The sequence below is a fragment of the Anabrus simplex genome, chromosome 3 (assembly GCF_040414725.1).
Source record: "Anabrus simplex isolate iqAnaSimp1 chromosome 3, ASM4041472v1, whole genome shotgun sequence".
Lineage (NCBI taxonomy): Eukaryota > Metazoa > Arthropoda > Insecta > Orthoptera > Tettigoniidae > Anabrus > Anabrus simplex.
Genome location: NC_090267.1, coordinates 255,147,272 through 255,167,353, shown reverse-complemented (window position 1 = coordinate 255,167,353; position 20,082 = coordinate 255,147,272). Strand labels below are relative to the sequence as shown.

Sequence of the window (20,082 nt, the reverse complement as noted above, 5' to 3'; positions counted from 1 at the left end):
CATGGTCTGACCACCAACCTCAATAGGAACAATAACCTGACTACGAATACGATTACTCTTAGCACCAGCTGCTGTGATAATAAATGTGTTCCTCACAGGAATCTCCTCAGTAATCTCACCTCTGCGACGAGCTTCCTCACAAAATTTAAAATTTACACAAGACTTATGACTCCCCGAGTCTACAAGCAATTTCTCCTTCACAGCCCATATGGTAGCCTCCATAGCTGGGTTGATCAATAATTCAGACGAACCACCTTCCTTAGCACTATCCTGGTCACACAACAAATCCTTACCAACATCAATCTCAAAAGCCTCCCTGATAACATGGATTTCCACATCAAGTGGGGATCTCCTAACGGACCTATTTAGGACATCCCGTTGGAGTTTAAATTCTGATTCTGCTGATTACCACTATTATTACCTCTCTCATCCCTTCTCCCCCTATCATTCAAATCCCTAGACTGATTACTAGAATTAAAATTCCTACTATCTTGATTCCTGAAATTAATCCTGGTTTCTTCCTGCCTATTCCCATTACCCTGATCCCTTCTGCTATAGTCATTCCCATTCCTACGATTACTTTCAAATGCTACTCCTCTCCTGTGATTATTTTCCCCCACACTCCTATGTCCTACCTGCCTACCCAAAGAATCGAAACGTTGCAACAGCCCTTCCATTCCCTTAATGGTTTTAACCTGCTGGATGCACATGGCCAACTGAATATCTTCATTAAAATGTCTAGCCATCCTCCTAACAATATCCTGCTCTGACAAACTCTCTTCTAAGTTCTGACTAATAGCCACGTGCACAAGAAAATACTCCGTACGAGAAATACCCTCATTACCCTTATACTTCCCAGCCATAATCCTATCTCTTTCCCTACCCTGAATCTCCTCATCCCAAAACTTATCCATAAACAACTCCCTGAATCCCCTTAAACCCTTAATGTGACCTCTATAAACATCATACCAACTCCTAGCTTCACCCGTAAACGCACTTGCTAACATATCATCTACCAAGTCCCACTCTAACACACCTTCTTCCAAGCTCCTAGTAAAACGTTTCTCCACTACCTTGAGAAATTCCAGAGGGTTAAACTGCTTACCATTAAACTTAGGCAGCTCAATTTCCTTAATAATATGCCTTTGTATGCTAGAACTCTGAACATCACCTGAGGACCTGACTGATTGAATCTTTTCGTCAACCCTCTGTAATACATCTGCCTTCCATACATCAATATGACTAGCGTTCTCTCTGACCTGATGTTCAATTACACCTTGTTTACTTATTACATTGTGAATACTGTTAAAGTTATCTAAGATTTTATCCTGACATTTAGAATTATTTTCAACAAGTTTAGCTTCAAGATTATTAGCAACGTTACAAATTACTCGGTTAAATTCACTTTTATTTGATTCAGATATACCCCTAATTTCTTCAATTTGCCTATCATGCTCAGACAATTTACCATTAATTTCTACACATTGATAGTTTAATTCCTTCCTCATCTCCATAATACCTGAATCGACTTTCTCACTTAACCTCTTTACTTGATTATCCATCCTATCACTAATTTCCTGAACTTGTTTTTCAATTTTAGCAACATTAATTTCCATTTTCTGATTATTATCCTCAAGTTTACTTTCAAGTTTCTGTGTTAACTCATCATTCTGCTCTCTAAGTTTACTTTCAAGTTTATTAGTAAATTCACTCAAAATATGAACTAATTGGTCTAGCTGCTGGTCACTATTATCGCTACTCTGCTCTGATAGAGATGATGAAGCATTGTCCCCGGTTACCATCGAATCTAACACAACATTTAAATTATTATCGCCCATTGTGGCTTCACTCTCTGAATTAATCATGTCAACGGTATAGTTTGCTCCCCCTGTACTACAATTAATATGCACTTTCCTTTCCACACTCCTATTTCTTAATTTTAACAGATTAATATTTTCTCTCGTCCAACTCATCACCTTGCGTTTCCCACATACGCAAAATTTCCACAAGACATATTATACACTCCACAGCGAACAAGAAATCTCCACAACAACTGTACATATCATGAAATTTGAGAGCAACTATACCATTTCTGTGTGCATACCCTATCGTGACTCAGATCAGTCTTGCCCCACGTTGCTAGCGACATTTGAAATCTCTCTATTAAATATAAATATAAATAATAATGACTAATGGAATTTGGGAGCCATAAATATACAAATAAATAATTCTTAAACTTTGCCGGCTGTTGAAACTCATCTTCAGGGTCGTTGCCTTGTGACAAGGAGATCTGAATCACTTGATACCTAAAAAATTAATATTGGAAAAGGAGTCCATCTGGTAATTTCCCCCACCCATAGAAATTAAACAGAATATATATTAATCTCATACAATATACTTAGTCAATTAAACCTGTATTTACCTAGAAATCCGAGCAGAGCTCGTCGTGATACACCCTTGAACATATATAACAAAATAAAGAGAATATTGATATAAATAATAAATGTCTTAATTTATGAAATAACTCTCTCTCAATAACTGGTACTCAGTTTATTCCGCAACGCAAAATATTCACACGCAGTCATGACTCATTTTTCAAGAATGGACTCCACTTTGCTGATGGCGTTGGTATAGTTTGAAAAGGCCCAACACGTTACCTTACGTAGACTCTCCGTAGAATTATATATGGCTAACATTCATAACCATAGAATGTTGTTACACTCCAGCATCTTTCTCCCTGGTTCCTTCAACAGCAGATCTCGAACTCCCAACATGGCATGGGACATCTTCCTCACAACTCGTACAAAACACCTCTCAGATTACCACCAGTATCACCTCTGCACACTGCAAGCTGCAACTTCCAACTGCCGACGCGTGCTTGCACCACACTAGCCCAAGCCAACACAACAGCATCTTAAAATAGCCCAGTTCCTGGAATTTTCCACCTCAGCTCCGTCAACACGTAAACCCCCGCTCGGAGACTCGTCACGTACACAACCGGGAGATAAACTGAGTGATCGAAACACACTAGTCCCAAATAAAATATAGAGAGTGTCCATAATACCGAGAGTTCCAAAAAGAGTTACTAAGCCGCGACGGCTAAATACACACATAATTGAAATATGCACATGAATAAATAATAATAATAATAATAATAATAATAATAATAATAATAATAATAATAATAATAATAATAATAATGACAATAATAATAATAATAATATCTGACCGGGGTTTGTCAGGTTACAGTCTACTCTCGATTCATACTGAAGCTGTGCTGGTAGCGAATGACTGTCCACTGTCACATTATCTGGAAGCAGAAGCTGTAGTTAATCAATGTCCACTCTCGATTCATTTGGAAGCAGGAGCAGTAGTTAATGACTGTTCACTCTCGATTCATTTAGAAGAAGGGGCAGTAGTTAATGACTGCCCACTCTCGATTCATTTGGATGCAGGACCAATAGTTAACTACTGTCCACTCTCGATTCATTTGGAAGAAGGTGCAGTAGTTAATGACTGTTCACTCTCAGTTCATTTGGAAGAAGGAGCAGTAGTTAATCACAATCCACTCTCAGTTCATTTGGAATTAGTAATGGAAGATAATGACGGTCCACTCTCAAATTACCTGGAAGCAGTAGCACTAGTTAATGAAGATCCATTCTTAATTCCTCTAGAAGCAGGAGTAATAGTTAATGACGGTCCACTCTCAGTTCATCTGGAAGTAATAACAGAAGTTAATGAAGATCCACTCTCATTTCATTTGGAAGTAGTAGCAGAAGTTAATGAAGATCCACTCTCAATTCATCAGGAAGTAGTAGCAGAAGTTAATGAAGATCCACTCTCGATTCATCTGGAAGTAGTAGCAGTTAATGACGGTCAATTCGCAACTGAATAACTGGTTTTGAAAAGAGCATAAGCCCATGAACTCTAACTTTCGGGATACTATCAGAAAGTTGTCAAGCTTACAGTTGTAACATTATATCCCTTTTTATTTATTGTCAAAAGGCACATTCTCCCATTTATTTTACTTTTAAGGTCAGTTTAAAAAATGAGAGGACTGATGCCCTTTTCAAAAGTGAAGGAATAAAACAATTGTAGAACATATATGATATAGCATAACCTATTTTAATGCTGTATAAATGTACCAAAATACAAGAGAATAGCAGGGTTTAAGGCATATTTGAACAAAGAAATGTATTTATGTTGAAAACTGAAATTTATAATTGATTTTTTTATTCGGATTTTTCTACATCCTTTCTTGGCCACTTGCATATCTCAGCCTAAAAGGGTAGGTGATCTTCACGAATATGATGTTGGAGTTGTTTGATATCATCTATTTTTTAGGGTTTATTGGACAGTTATCCTTGTATGCCTTCTCAGTAGGAAAAGGTATGGTTTCACATTTTGCCAACTTAAAACGATGAGACCTGAATCCATCAATAAATTCGTAGACTTTCAACACTACCTTGTTGTTCTTGTCACATACAAACTTGTAATAGTTTGAAATACTATTCTGTTTCCTTTTTAGGAACATTCCTCCTTAAAGAGCCAACGGCCGTAGCCGTGTTGAAACACCGGATCCCGTGATATCTCCGAAGTTAAGCAACATTGGGCGTAGTTAGGAGTTGGATGGGTTGCCACGCGCTGTTGGTGGGGGGGGGGGTAAGGGAATGGAGGAGCGGAAAGGAACTGGCCACCCTACCGCACGTAAACTCCGGCTCAGGAATACCTCTGCGGAGGTTCGGACAAGCCTTCGGGCAGAATAACCCTTACCTTACCTTACCTCCTTAAAGATTCCACAAGTAAAACTTATCTTTTCCGCTTCCTAGCAATGAAAATCCACAGCCTGTTGCTACTCATTCGAGCGGGTCAGGAATGGAATTAATGAAGCCCCCATCTAGCGGCGAGGATAGGAAATGTGCCGGCTGCCGAAGCCTGACGCACTCCTCTGGGGAATTGATTAATGACTGACAGATGAAATGATAATGGAGAGTGTTGCTGGAATGAAACATGACAGGGAAAAACCGGAGTGGCCGGAGAAAAACCTGTCCCGATTCCGCTTTGTCCAACACAAATTTCACATGGAGTGACCGGCATTTGAACCACGGAAGCCAGCGGTGAGAGGCCGGCGGGCTGCCGCCTGAGCCACGGACGCTCCTCCGCTTCCTAACATTTTCGTTAATTTGGTCAGATTCGTTATATATGTTATAAAGCAACTAACAATAACAAACAACATTAGCTGCGTGGAATTATGGGTTTAACAGAATTTCTCTACGTAACAGCGCTAGTGTACTAGTTTTGAATGAGTGATGCCCCTTTTGAAACACATATCTTCAAACATCTTCAGTTATTCTTAGGCTAACTTACCAGCAGTCAACATCGATGACCAAGGCAAAAGGTGTGGGTATTTAATAGAAACTTTCACAATTCTTTACATATTGTTACTCGACAAGTACGAGTTTCCTGTACGGTACAGTCCGCGTAGTTGTAAGGAAACAGTAGAGATTTGAAAAACATCATTAGTAGAAACAAGTTGGTTTTCCGTAGTCTCCCTTATCGTACCAGAGGAATGCTGGAGCTGTACTTTAATTAAGGCCACCACCGCTCACTACCCGGTCGTAGTCCTTTGATATCAATGTTGGTTTTCCTTGTTAGGGGCTTTACGTCGCACGGACACAGATAGGTCTTATGGCGACGATGGGATAGGAAAGGCCTAGGAGTTGGAAGGAAGCGGCCGTGGCCTTAATTAAGGTACAGCCCCAGCATTTGCCTGGTGTGAAAATGCGAAACCACGGAAAACCATCTTCAGGGCTGCCGATAGTGGGATTCGAACCTACTATCTCCCGGATGCAAGCTCACAGCCGTGCGCCTCTACGCGCACGGCCAACTCGCCCGGTGGTTGGTTACTTATTTGAGTTATTGCAACGACAAACCACTAGCAAAATGTCGGGAAGGTAGTTCAACGACGAAATACTAAAAAAATACTCCTAATTTAGCATTCTAAATCCAGCATCATCATATACAAATTCACACAGAACGTAAGTATTTCTAGTGCTTAACACCACGGCTTACAGTACTATAGGTTGAGTTTACTACTAGCTTAACATTACAACACGGTCGTACACAAATTCACACGTACCGTAAATATTTTAAAATTTTACACTGTGACTTAGATTACAGTAGACGGAGTGGTCCAGTTACTAACTCTTATTTTAGCATTGTAAATACAGCATGTTCATCTACAAAATCACACATACATTACAGTGGGTTCAGCGTTGCATTACAATGTGACACAATCAAATTGAAATTTACGCACAATTTACAGAATGCTGGAGTCTATTCTTCAAGAATTTTACATTTTTGGTAAAAAGCTCTCAGACAGCTGCAAGTAATTCATTCCACACAGAGATCTGAAGCTCATTTAGTGGAATTTTTGAGTGAGAATTACAAAATATCGATTGCACCATCGAAGAGCAGTCACTAAGTGCATATACTATCACGAAGCGAAGGCGTTCGGGATGTTCTTAATCTTGTAAATACTCATAGCAAACAAGCAAGCAAGCAAGCAAGCAAGCAAGCAGGAAGCCTACGGCGATTTCGTACTTCGAGTTACACACCATTACCACTTGCAGACGCGAAAATAGACCCCAGGTAGAATTTTATTTAAATCGATCAAAGCAGTATGATTTGGAAGTATAAAGCTGCATGGTACACACCCGAATATTCTAGAATATACTGCCGAAGCAAGGTTCAGTCTTTGTGAAACCGAAGAGAGTTTTATTGCAATCCCAAGACGGACAACTCGCCCGCTGAACTAGAGAAGACAAATTTTAAAATAGAACGTGCCAGGCGAACGATGCCATAGATGCACCTTAGCACTAGAAGCCATCGGCCGCGTAACTGGTGGCTTTCCTGTGCTGGCTGGTATTGAATAAAGTAACTGACAAAATGATGTAGCCAACATCTGCAGAAAACTATCGATGCTAAATACTCGTTTGTAAATCGTGAGTTGTTCATCATGACGTCAGACAATTGAACTACTTGTTATGTTTCCAGGGGAGCGACAGTGAAAACCATCATGTGTAAGAGCTGTTATCCACTAGCATTGCTTTCGGAGCAGTCGTGATGTTGTTAGCGACAGGTATCGTCGATGAAGTTCCATGCTCCTCGTGAAGACTGAACTAAACCGAAATATTTAAAATTCCTAAAAGCGGAGAATATCTTATTAAAGTGTGAAGGCGTTCATGGCCGGTGACAATATAATGAAAATCTTCCGGGCTATTATGGCGTGGTCCACTCCTCTCATTTCGTCCAGACGTTTCGACTACTGCTGCGGTAGTCGAAACGTCTGGACGAAATGAGAGGAGTGGACCATGGCATAATAGTCCGGAAGATTTTTATTATACGGAGGATTTTTACTTTGTAGAAGGGAGTTTGCAAACCATGAGAAATATTCAGAATATTCCTTATACTTCGTTCACAATAATTTAATTTTATCTTGAGTAACGTGCGTGGTCATGTGTCATCGAAATGATTCGTTGTGTCGACCACTTGACACCTAGTGTACTGCAGGCCTTCGGGATGAGCAGCGATCGTATGGTTGGCCATTGCAATTCGGCGCTGTTGTTCTGTTTGAGTATGGTTTGGTTTGGTTCGGTATTATTATTTATTTGCTCATATGTATCATATACAAATAAGAATTATTTCAATTCGATGCTTCAATCCTAGTCCGATGAATGTTCGTATAAATGCATTCTTTCAATAATATGTGTCATTATGTTTCAGGACGTTTTGGCGTTGGTCAGAGCGTATTCTGGACTAGGAAGACCAGATGCCACGAAGCGGAATGGGAGCACGCAATTCGAAGCTGGTACAGAGAGGTCCGAAACCTTCCTCTGAGCACCCTACGTAGTTACAAGAAAACGTGAGTGAAAGCTACTTTCTGCGCGAACATAGCGCATATTTTCGATCACTTCCTTTACTTAAAGATAAAAGAATTTTATTTATGCAACACTAAAATGGTAAGTTTGGATTATTTGCACTCTCGTAAGTTCATCCACCTTCAACGTTAGGAATTCTTTACAGTATAAATTTAAACACACTCATCAACAAATATAAATTTACCCATCAAAAATGGACTCATCACTTTGCCGTAAATGCGACAAGAATTTTTCAATACAGGCTGATATTCAAATTATTAGGAGAGTGATGTGATTATTTGAAAATATTGTCCCAAAAGGCTGTGAAAGTGCTGCACCTCATGCATTTCTAAAGGATCCCAGGGACGTAGTGCCTCCGCGGAGCAATCCAAGAGATTTCGCCCAGTTTACAGATATTGCTAGGAGGTGCATTAATGGAGTGCAGAAGGCTGGATGGACGTATCAACGAAATTTCCCGACACCTAGATCGAACTGATTAACTTTTAGGGCGTGCTGGGTGCAATGGATAGGTGAAGGCACACACATATGGCAGCTGGGCTCCGGACAGCCCCGACTGGCATCCAGGAGAGAGGATCTTCTGATCTTCCAGTAGACATGAGCATACCCAACTATTAGAGAGCCCCAACCAGGCGCATGGAGCACCTCCGTCACAGGCCCCTGATTTTTGCCCCAGCACCTCTGTCACAGGCCCCTGATTTTTGCCCCAGCACCTCCGTCACAGGCCCCTGCTTTTGGCCCCAGCACTTCTGTCACAGGCCCTGATTTTCGCCCGAACTATTCCTAGGCCCGTGGATGAACGAAATCTAGTTCCATACATCCCATTATGTGTACTTCTATTGATGTAGTACATATTTTAATTAGCTAAAATTTTTATTGTAGTATACTTTCCACTTTTGATCTCACTTTGGTAACGATAGATTTTGAGACTTGACTGTGGGATTAGAATTGTATAAACTTGTCTGCAAGTTATTTCCTTCGAATGGCAATACTGTTCTTATGTCAACGTTGATAATTAATACACTTAGAATAATAATAGCCCCATACGTTAAACCAATGCATTCAAAGCCGTGTTAATGTTAAAGGGACCTAGTTGAATTCTTCTCGAATTATTATGCTATATCGAGAAAGTTTTGTCCGTTATTTTGTTCGAATGTCAACTATTTTCTTAGTGTCAGATTTATTCTGAATGATCTTGATATAAATGATGTACACTGGGGTAATAAATATACTAATATGATGATTAGATGAGTGCTTAAATTTTATGCATATTTCTGATATTTAAGTGGATATGCGAAGTTGTGCGCTCATTTTATTCTGAAATTGTTGGTGGAATATACGGTTACGTTGTCGTACCTAGTATTATATGGGATACAGAGTACATACACTGGCGGAAACAAATATCCAAACACCAAGAAGGGGTTGTGCCAGATTAAGGAACGTTGGTAAGCGTGTTTATACATCTGAAACATGAAGTTGATTCATATTTCCCGCAAATAGCATTAGCGTGGCGCTAGTAGTGGCCCAATGACGTTGAACATCAGGTTCGTTTTAAATACTGGCTGTACTGTGAGATAGTGATGGGACATTCGATTCATTTTACTGAATCAATTCATTTGATTCCGTTCACGTTACTGAATCGATACAGTGATCCGATTCACGGCACATTAGAGTCACCGCTTCTACTGCATCTGTGTAGTATGTACTGGTAAGACAGCAGCAACAGCATTCAGTGCTCGCTGCTGCCATCTGGTCTTCAAACAATGCCCTCTTTTCTTAGGAAAAAATGCTAGTCACTCTAATACATCGAAGGTTTCCGGCGACGCAGGACGGGGAAAATCTGGGATTAGGAAGGTAGCAGCCATGGCCTTAATTAAGGTACAGTCCCAGCATTTCCTGGTGTGAAAGTGGGGAAACTACGAAAAACCATCTTAACGGCTGCCGATGGTGGGATTCGAACCCACCATCCCCCGAAAGCAAGCGCATAGCTACGCGGTACTAACCGCACGTCCCACTACCTTAGTCATGTATGTATGTACGGTAGCCCACTGGTTTTCTGATTAAACGTACTGTTGGTTAAGTTATTGCGTCAGTAGGCTCACTTATTGTCCACATTATGATTGAAGTCTTGTGCAACGATGCGACATACGAACTGAAAGAATACTGAGTCGTCCTTCCCAATATAAAACTGGTACTCTTGCGCGGTCATGAGCATGACTCATAGTCATACGGCATGCTAGAGTCGAGTTTTAATTGACAAATGTCAACTAAGTGATAATACTTTGATTAATTAAACTAATGAATAATATAACCTGATAGCCTACCTACTTACTTGCTACTCTAGGATTTTGACTACCTTTATAGCACTGCAAATAAATCCATCTATTATTTAAACCTCCCTGTAATAAGAGTACAGTGAATGCAAGTGGGTATTATTTTCAAATGAGCTGAGCTCGAGAGTCCATTATAGCATACGATTCTTTCAGTGTACCATGGCTCTGTATATATTGCTTCAGAGGAAGTTCGGCTCCCCGCCAACGTCCAGTGTACCGATAATGAACCGTGTGAGCGTTGTGTCTCACTGATCCGTGACTGCGTACGATTCTTTCGGTGTGTCATGATTCACTGTCTCGCTGCAGCAGAAGCTCGGCTCCCCGCCAACGTCCAGTGTCCCGCTAGTGAGCCGTGAGTGCGCCACTCAGCACTGTCCGCTATGAAAAGCTGAATCATGTGCCGTGAGCTCGCCGTTCCTGTGAATCGATTCATTCGGACACTTGAATGAATTGATACACTGTTTCGAATCATGCATTCAGTAGCCAACACTACTATGAGAGCGTTAATTAGCTGTGAGATTGGACGGAGTGACAGTAAGTGGGTCAAGACGAAGAGGCCAGTATCAACAGCTCATTGCAGTTGACCGAGACCGTATAACAGGGCTACATGAAGGTGGATTTTCCTCCGCGCTATTGCAGAACGACTTGGCAGGAATTTCTCCACTATCCATGACTGCTGGCGGCAGTGGTCACGAGAAGGTACACTCGCAAGAAGACCGCGCTCCGGACGTCCTCGTGGCAGCACCGAGAGAGAGAGAGAGGACCACCGTATACGGCGTATGGCTGTGGCGCAGCGGACTGCGTCTGCAGCAGCAATTCGAGCGGCAGTTGGCACAACAGTGACGCAACGAACTGTTCTAAATCGGCTACTTGAAGGACAGCTCCGAGCCAGACGCCCTGTGGCGTGCATTCTACTTACCCCAAAACCATCGCCGTCTGCGACTTCAGTGGTGTCAAACGAGAGCTCATTGGAGGAGAGAGTGGACGTCCTTCGTTTTTTCCGATGAAAGCCGGTTCTGCCTTGGTGCCGTGTGTTAATTAGGAGGCCTGATGACCGCATGCATCCCACCTGTCTGCGGCGTCGACACAGTGGACCTACAGCGGGAGTTCTGGTCTGGGGAGCAATTTTCTATGGCAGCAGCAGTCTCGTAGTTATTCAACGCACCCTAACTGCAGATGTGTACGTCTGTCTGGTGATTCGACCTGTTGTGCTGCCATTCATGAACAGCATACCTGGGGGAGTTTTTCCAGCAGGATAATGCACACCCCTATGCTGCTGTTGTAACCCAACATGCTCTACAGAGTGACGACATGTTGCCTAGGCCCGCTCGACCCCCGATATGTTCCCAATCGAGCCGGTATGGGACATCAATGGACGACAACTCCAGCCAAAACTCCACAACCTGCAGTAACTGTCCGTTATTAACCAAGTGCAACAGGCATTGAACTCCATTCCACCAGCAAACGTCCGGTACCAGTACGATACAATGCAGGCACGTTTGCATACCTGCCTTCAACAGTCGGGTGATTACACCGGTTATTAATGGACCAGTATAGCACGTTTGCGATGGCTTTTCTCGCGCGGATATTAACCTGTAGTCGTGTACCTTTAATCAATTAAATAATTATGTTACCTTGACAAATATATTTTCGTATTGTACATTCCTTATTTCCCGGTATTTGGATATTTATTTCCGCGATATTTTGACTTGGATGCTACCATGTTGTCCGATATTATGCACCTATCGCTGTCTCCGTTCACAGTGTAATCGTGAGTGACAAACCTGGAACCGGGTTGTTTTTGGCAATGATTCAAATTCACTTTGTGCACAAACGATGGCCGTGCTTGTGTTTGAAAGCCTCTTGGTGAATGCTTCGATCCTGCCTTTCCTATGGCGTGATACACCGCTTCCACTGCTGGTGTGCTGGTCTGGTGTGTTATCGCATTTGACAGTCGGACTCACCCTGCAGTGAAACAAAAGACACATGCGGCAGAACGATATGTGCAGGACATCTTGCAGCCACATGCGTTGCCCTTGATGGTAGCGCTTCCAAGAAGCATCTTACGTCAGAATAATGCTTTACCGCACAAGCAAGTGTATAAGGGAAATGTCTCCGCAACATTACCACACTCATTCGTGGCTTGCATAATTGTCACATTTATAACCCATGGAAAATATTTCGGACCACTTAGCACGTCAACGTCAGCAGTCCAAGAGTGTACACGATCTAGAGGACCAGTCGTAATAAATTTGGACGCATATGCGGGATTAAATTGAACTGTACATCTGTGTACTCTCGTGTCATATCATGTTACCAAGCTAAAGGCGGACACACAGGTTACTATAATTTACCTTAAAATGTACAGATTCCCTCGGTGAACCATCCTCGTTGCACTAATATTGCAGTGAGTAGGTGTGTGGCGGTGGTGGTGGTTGTGGTGACGGTGATTGTTTTAAGGGAAGTGCAGCTAGGCAACCATATCCTATTAATACTTATCAAAAAGAAAATCGAAGAGGTTCTAGATTTGGAATAATGTAGTTATCAAAGAAAAGACAAAGCATGAACATGAAATACTCTTCAGGCCCCGAAAACCAAGTAATATCTGGCTCCGAACAGAACAAGAGTTGACCAAGGGAGGGCGAATAGGAAAGGTGAATCAATGACGGACTCAGCTATGGGAAGGGTGGTCACCAAACCACGCTCCAAATTTGGAAGCACCTGGTCCCTAGTTTAGTCGCTTCTTATCACAGGAACGGGTTTGCTTGGATGTACCCTACCCCCTTCGCACACAGGGGCGTTTTATTCTTAAGATATCTACGAAGTATTATTTTCTTCCAAATTTTCGCTTGCACTTACTCATCCTGAACTAGTACGCAGCGATGTATTTAAATAATAATACCCATTCTACCACTGACTACATTAATTTATATACACCGAGTGGCCAAACGTTACAGGAAGGGGTGTCCCACTAGAAAATGTGCCGTGTATGTCTCATAAGCGTTGCAGCTAGCTACGGTGTAGCTGAGCAGTCTGTCACAGACAGAGTGTCGTGAAGGCGGAAACACGTCTCGAGTTAACTGACTTTGATCCTGGGATGATCAGCGGCGCACGGAACATAGGTCATATCACTGGGGAGATTACAAGCGAATTCAGGTTTTCGAGGTGAACGGCATCGGTAGTGGATCTTTAGTATCGCAGTGGGAATGTTCCCACCCCTCGTAAACCGCCGCACGGGAGGGCCACAGGTGTGTAACGAACGGATATCCCATTGCCTCCGTAGAATCATACTGGGCGCTCGACGCGCTACTGTTAGTCAGATCACCACCCACTTGAATATGTTGCGAGTCTTCTACCACGACAGTAAGGAGGCAACTGCACCGCATAGGCTTCACTAGCCGATGACGAACTCGTGTCCCTTTGCTGACTCCTCGACACACTTGCGTGGCCCGCGAACATCGGCAATAAACCACGAAACAGTGGCGGCGTGTTGTACGGACCGATGAATCCCAATTCCAGTTGCATCGAGCTGATGAGCGCGTGAGAGTGTGGCGTATGACCCATGAAGCTATGGACCCTGCGTTTGAACAAGTATGTGTCCAGGCGGAAGGTGGCTAATTTCTAGATTGGGCAGCGTTCAGATGGTCGCAATTGGTCTCCATTGTCCGGGTGCAGGGAGCACTGACAGGTACACGTTATGTAGTTGTTCTTTCAGACCATCTTCATTCCTTTCTGGCCCTAGAGAACCCTCATGGGGGAGCCATGTTTCAATAGGACATTGCGTCGAGTCACAGCTCTGTGGTGGCCCGCAGGCGGTTGGAGGAACACTGCAGTGAAGTTACGACCATGGGTAGGCCGTCTAGATCCCCCGATTTTTATTCAGTCGAGCATTTATGGAATACTGTCAATGCTGGTGTACGCTCCATGAACCCCGCACCAACTACACAAGAACAATTGTGGGTAGCAGTGCAAAATGCGTGAGTCCAGATCCCTTCAGAACCTTGCAGAGTCGATGCCTCGCCGTACTGCTGCCATCTTATTGGCTCACAGAGGAGCAACTCGTTATTAACATCACATTCAGTGTCTTCCTATGACTTTCGGCCACTCAGTGCATACATTCGCTGAACACAGTACGATAACACTTGAAATATATACTGCACCCGTTCTACTAGTCAACAGCCGTAGACCATTGAGATACCTCAGGGGTTCTCAGTTCGAAAATAGGACGCCTAAGTAGAATAACCAAGGATGTGGCATTCATAGGAATTTATATTGATATTGTGGCATGTAATAAAGAAAAATACTGAGTAAAATTCATATATGGCATGGTTTATTAACATAAAATGTATCAGATTGTCATCCTTTAATAACTATGATTGTGGAAATGATCGCTAATCTATCTATATAAATAAAGATGTAGGGGGGTCCGCCGTCTGTAACTTCTTTTGTTTTGCCAATTTTTCAGATATTTATCCGTTTTAGGTCAACTCAAGACCGAATCGGTGGTTTTTACTTTTCGTGTCTGTCTGTTTGTCTGTTTGTCGGTTCCACCATCACGTCGAAACGGCTGGATAGATCTCAACCAAACTTCATATTTAGAGTATACTTATCCCAGGGAAGGTTTCGATATGCATACCGTTTTAAAATCATTGAACAGATTGGGGGTTTATAGGAGAACAAGAACGGTTTTCCTCCATTTTCTCTTACACTATTGATTTTCTGTAAACTCCGTGGACCGTACGTGAAACGTTTCTTCATTATAAACAACTTTCGTTATGTTCATAATTTACCTTACTCTTCACATGACGGAGAAATTTACTATTTTCCGCTGGTATCATACTCTGCATTGAATGACCGACAGACCGACAACGAACCTACAGGTTACCATGGCAACGTGTCTGTCTGCTTGCCAGCAGGGAAGTAACTTATTGCCATTTTCCTCATCATGCTTTTAAATTCGTGGTTGTTCCTCGGGTAGAAGACAAGGGAGGCGTCAATCGGCCCATCTGCGGGATATTGGCGATATATCGTTGGAGATTATAACCGCCCTCGAATAGAATAAGTAATAACTCCATTAGTCATCTTCTTATCTGTTTACCTAAGAACCACTGCTCCTGAATTTCTCCTCTGTTACCGCTTTATTATATCCATAACTCACACCAAAATAATTTATTAAGGGACATTTGATTTTCCAATACATTCACTTGGCATTTACACATTTGTCGTTATTCGGCTGTCCTCAGTTATAATCCATTTTATAGTACGAGAGTGCTAGAATCTACTGGATATATTTCCATCAAACTTCATATTTAGAACCCGTGTGTATTTCCAAAGTTGTTCAGAAAAACGCCCAGTGAGTGTGTGTGTGAGCGCGCGCGCGCGTGCGTGTTAGTATAAGTGAACTACGGAAATGTCATATACGATGGGCGTGTTGCATAGTATTCTAAATGTTTGTAGGTATCTGTAGGTTATTTACCATAGTGACAAGCTTGTTTCAACACAATTCTAGAACAAGTACTTACGAAGGTCTTCCTGATGTTATAGTAGAATCTTCGAGGCACCTTTCAGTAATACTATGTTGTAAGAGAGCACCTGTCCAGCTGTCCTGGGGTAGGTTTTAGGGCAAATATTGTTTCTAAATCCCTGAACTTACTGGAGGTTTATACGAAACCGAAACCGTGATTTTGCACCCCCACAAAATATACACAACCAAACGTAATGGAAATCTAGCTGCCTTAATGGAAATGAATTTCTAAACCTATTTTCTCATGTGCATCATTTCGATACGAGGATTAATAAGGGAGATATCATTCCCATCGGACTTAATTCAAGAGCGGGTGCGTCTAAAGCGTATTTCTTACAACATGAAAACTACTGAAGGTATTCGAACCAAACTTTATATTTAGCATCCACCTGTCCAAATATAGGTATTAAAGGTCAATAACATTTCATGTTCCCGGAATGGACTGGTGGTTTATAGGGAACCGAAATGGTGAGTTCACTCTTCCACAATATATACAGTACAAGACCAACCTGACTGGAAATCGACCAAACGTGATAGAATACCATCTCTAAAACTTTTTTTCATGTGCATTTTTCGTCAGGAGGATTAATAAGGGAATCATCACGTATAGTCAGTTTTGCAGATTACGTCCAGCGGACATAGCCCAAAAGGTGTTGTACGTGGAGCAGATTCCTTATCTATGTATGTAAATAAAATCGTAACGACTGTGCAACTTCCACAACAACTCCCTGTCGACACACGACCGCAGCAGTATCAAAACAGCACAACTGTGACAATAACAAATGATTTACATTTCTTTACAACTCAACTCGAATTCTCTCGAAACTCTTCACACATATATATATACAGGCTAGGATTCTATATAATTCTGCACATTAACATTATTTTTCCATTCACGTCTTCGACATTTTTCTATATAGCACGACCATTGAAGGTTCTTATTTTTCCATTTGTTCATAGAATTCCTCTATCTACGTTTTGACTAATCAGCATCTGGTGTATAGGTTTGGATTAACTTGATGTCCTTAGGCTTTTAGTTTATACAGCATACAGCTATCTGAATATACGGTATAAAGTTGGAAATGTACTTGACAAACTATGACACTAGGATGGCTATACGTATTCGACCTTCAGAGCTACGTGAGCAGTACATCGATGATCCTTCACTTCTACACTACGTGTACTCCAGATTTATCACATTATGAAGACATTACGTTTTGACCTCTCAATTTCTAGGGTGGCATTTTTCCACCTTTCCGCTAGGAATTGTGTCCTAACGTACCACAAAAATTTTCTCATTGATTTGCAGTTGCATTTATTGACCATTCGTACACTTCCCAAGTGAGGTCTAGTTTCCACCTTTCCTTGCCCGGTAACCCATTTCACACCCGACAAGACTGGAATCCTCGAGGTGCTGGCTGCCAGCCGGGTCGCATGGCATGTGCTGCTTCCTAATTCATACTTCGGTGATGATCTTCAAGGGGCACTGGTAAGGGCCGTGGTGCCCGTCTTCCTCCAGCAGTTACGCAGTATGGGTACAGACGCTGTTTGAAAGAGCACAACTTGGATACGACGACATAGAGGTGAAACTTGGAAGGCAATTGAAAATTGGCATTCTGTATCTTGTGGCATGTATCATCTCAAATGTGGCTATGTTATTCTTCTTGCTCTAAGGCAAGGAATTTGCCTTGATTGATTCTCCTTCTGGATTTAAGTCATATGCCCCTTGGAGATAGCTCAAGTTTCTTTCATCAGATGGGCTAGAAGATTATGCCCTTATATCTCCGAGTCATCCCCTCATGGAGGTTAGCTAGCAAAATGATCTAATCGTTAGTTTCATTTTATCCTTCAGAGAGTCTCGTCTGGCAATTGACTTAAAATTTATTTTAAGTCGCACCGACACTCAATGGGTTTTATGGCGACGATGGGATAGGAACGGGCCTATTAACGGTACAGCCCCAGCAATTTCCTGGTGTTAAAATGGGAAACCAAGGAAAACCACATTTCGGGCTGCCGACAGTGGTGTTTTAACCAGCTATCTCCCGAATGCAAGCTGATAGCGCAGCCAATTGCTAGGTGGAATGGCATTACTATACGAGTTACTTTCATACTGACCAAGTCAAGCATGGGACTGTAGCAAATTTATATCAGTCTATCCCAGACGACACAGGGCACTGTACACACCAAGTTTCGCCAGCAGAGGTACGTGTGAAGTATACGGTATTCATTATTCACTTCTGATGTTGATTCCCAAACGCATCCTAATGACAGACATGTTTAATTTACTGGCATATCAACATTCGTTTTGCCCACCGCCATACATAGGTGGAACCGGTGCAAGCCATCGTTCTCTTGAGGTAAACAAAATCAGTTAAATAAGTGGAGTGAGTACATCCTTTCACTTTCTCCTCGACTGAAGTCCATCCATACCAAGACTAGTCACTTCCGACAGAAGTAATCACGAGAAATTAAATAATAATTAAAAAACATGTAATTATGCAAAGTTACTCCTTTTTAAGTGCTTTATTAATTGTAGAAAATAAGTTTGAAGAAGATTCTTCGTGTGCTTTTTTTACAGGGATGTCGGTCATTATACGCAATTAGTCTGGGCAAACACTGAAGTTATTGGCTGTGGTTACCGGACGCGCAATCGTCCGCGAGGGTGCGAAACGTTCTACGTCTGTAATTATGGCCGCGGTGGTAATATGAAAACACAAAAGGTGTATCAAATAGGACCTCCTCGTTTTGCTTGCCGCAATTCGCCTGTAGATCCTAAGTATCCTGCACTTTGCTGAGATCCGGTAAGATGTGACAATGTACATGATTGTATTGATTACAAAAATATTAAATGTTATTATGTTGCTTGCTTCAAGATTCACAAATATGTATGATATAAATACTGATTTTCGACATTTAAAATTAGTAATTAATAAAACCGTAACGCCTGAACTTTCTGTTTTATTCAACATAGCTTTAGTAACTGTCGTCGACATCAACATAATCTATAGAGAGATATATTATTATTTAAGAAGTTAAGCTGATTTCTTCTAGACAAGTTGCTTACAAGTTTAATCATGAGATACTAGAAAATATTATCCATTATTAAACCTACATACAGAAATTTTTAGAGGGTCCGCTGTCTGTAATTTCGCTTGTTTTAAAAATGCTTCAGGTATTTATCCGTTTTAGGTACACTCAAGACTGCATCAGTGGTTTTTACCTTTCGTCTTTGTTTGTTTGTTCCACCATCAAGGTGAAATGGCTGAATAGATCTCGACCAAACTTCACATTTAGAGTATACTCATCAAAAGAAAGGTTTAGATATGATGATGATGATGCTTGTTTTAAGGGTACTAACATCTAGGTCATCGGCCCCCGATGGTACGAAATGAGACGAAATGCATTGGAAAAATAAAATCCAAAATCCTCCACTGACCAGAATTCAAAGCGTGAGGACGAAAAATGAACGGATGGATATGAATTTAAAACAATCAGTGGAGCCGACCCGCAATGCCTCAGTCTCAGAAACTGACGGAAAACAATAGTAACACTGACCAAGGGACTGCTTCTAGAGCTCAATACTGAATCGGTGATGCTTGCAAGCTAAAGGGGTCCAAAATATAGGTTATCGGCCTCTCATAATGGTACTTATCGCTTGGAAAGTAGAACTGTGGTATTTGTCATGATGAGGTACTAATAACAAGTATCGTAGACTCGCGGAATTCCACACATTATGGTACTACTGACAGGTTATGAAATTCGCACATGTAATACAGACCTATGGTGTTCCGCACATAGCGGCGCCATCTACAGGCAACGCAAACCTATGGTTTTCATCACATAAGTGTACTAACTACATGGACTCGTACTACCCCGTGGTGTTCCTTATTTAGGGGGTACTAATCGTAGGCAAGCCAGAACCCTGGTGTCGCTTATATAATGCTACTAATCACAGGTACTGTAAAAGCCTGACTACGCGGTGCTCCTGCGTGCTACTAAACACAAACCTATTTGGTACCTAACATAGTGGTACTACGCGCAAGTAAAAGCGACCCATGGTGTTCCCTGCGTGGTGGTACTAATCACAAGTAGTTTCATGGTACTAATCCAATCATCCCTCGGTCGTAGCTTTTCGTCGCCTTTTACGATTGGCAGAGGATACCGTGGGTGTATTCTTCGTCTGCGTCCCCCACACACAGGGGGTTGTGTGTTTGGCCCGCGAGAGGTATTTTATTTCCCTCAAGTCCGCCGGCAAGCCGGTTAGGACGCCCCTATCCGCCACCTGGGA

General features: G+C 42.0%; 1 protein-coding gene across 3 annotated transcripts in view; it reads left to right on the top strand.

Moving 5' to 3' along the window:
- The window catches only part of LOC136866212 (venom allergen 3 homolog), a 50,961-nt gene extending 32,225 nt beyond the window's left edge, over window positions 1-18,736 (top strand). For all 3 annotated transcript variants that reach the window (XM_067142991.2, XM_067142989.2, XM_067142990.2), the window contains 2 exons: window positions 7,786-7,924; window positions 18,373-18,736. In XM_067142991.2, the coding sequence (XP_066999092.2) occupies window positions 7,786-7,924; window positions 18,373-18,589 (356 nt within the window). In that variant the 3' untranslated portion in view covers window positions 18,590-18,736. The remainder of the gene's footprint in view (window positions 1-7,785; window positions 7,925-18,372) is intronic.
- Window positions 18,737-20,082: the final 1,346 nt, after the last annotated feature.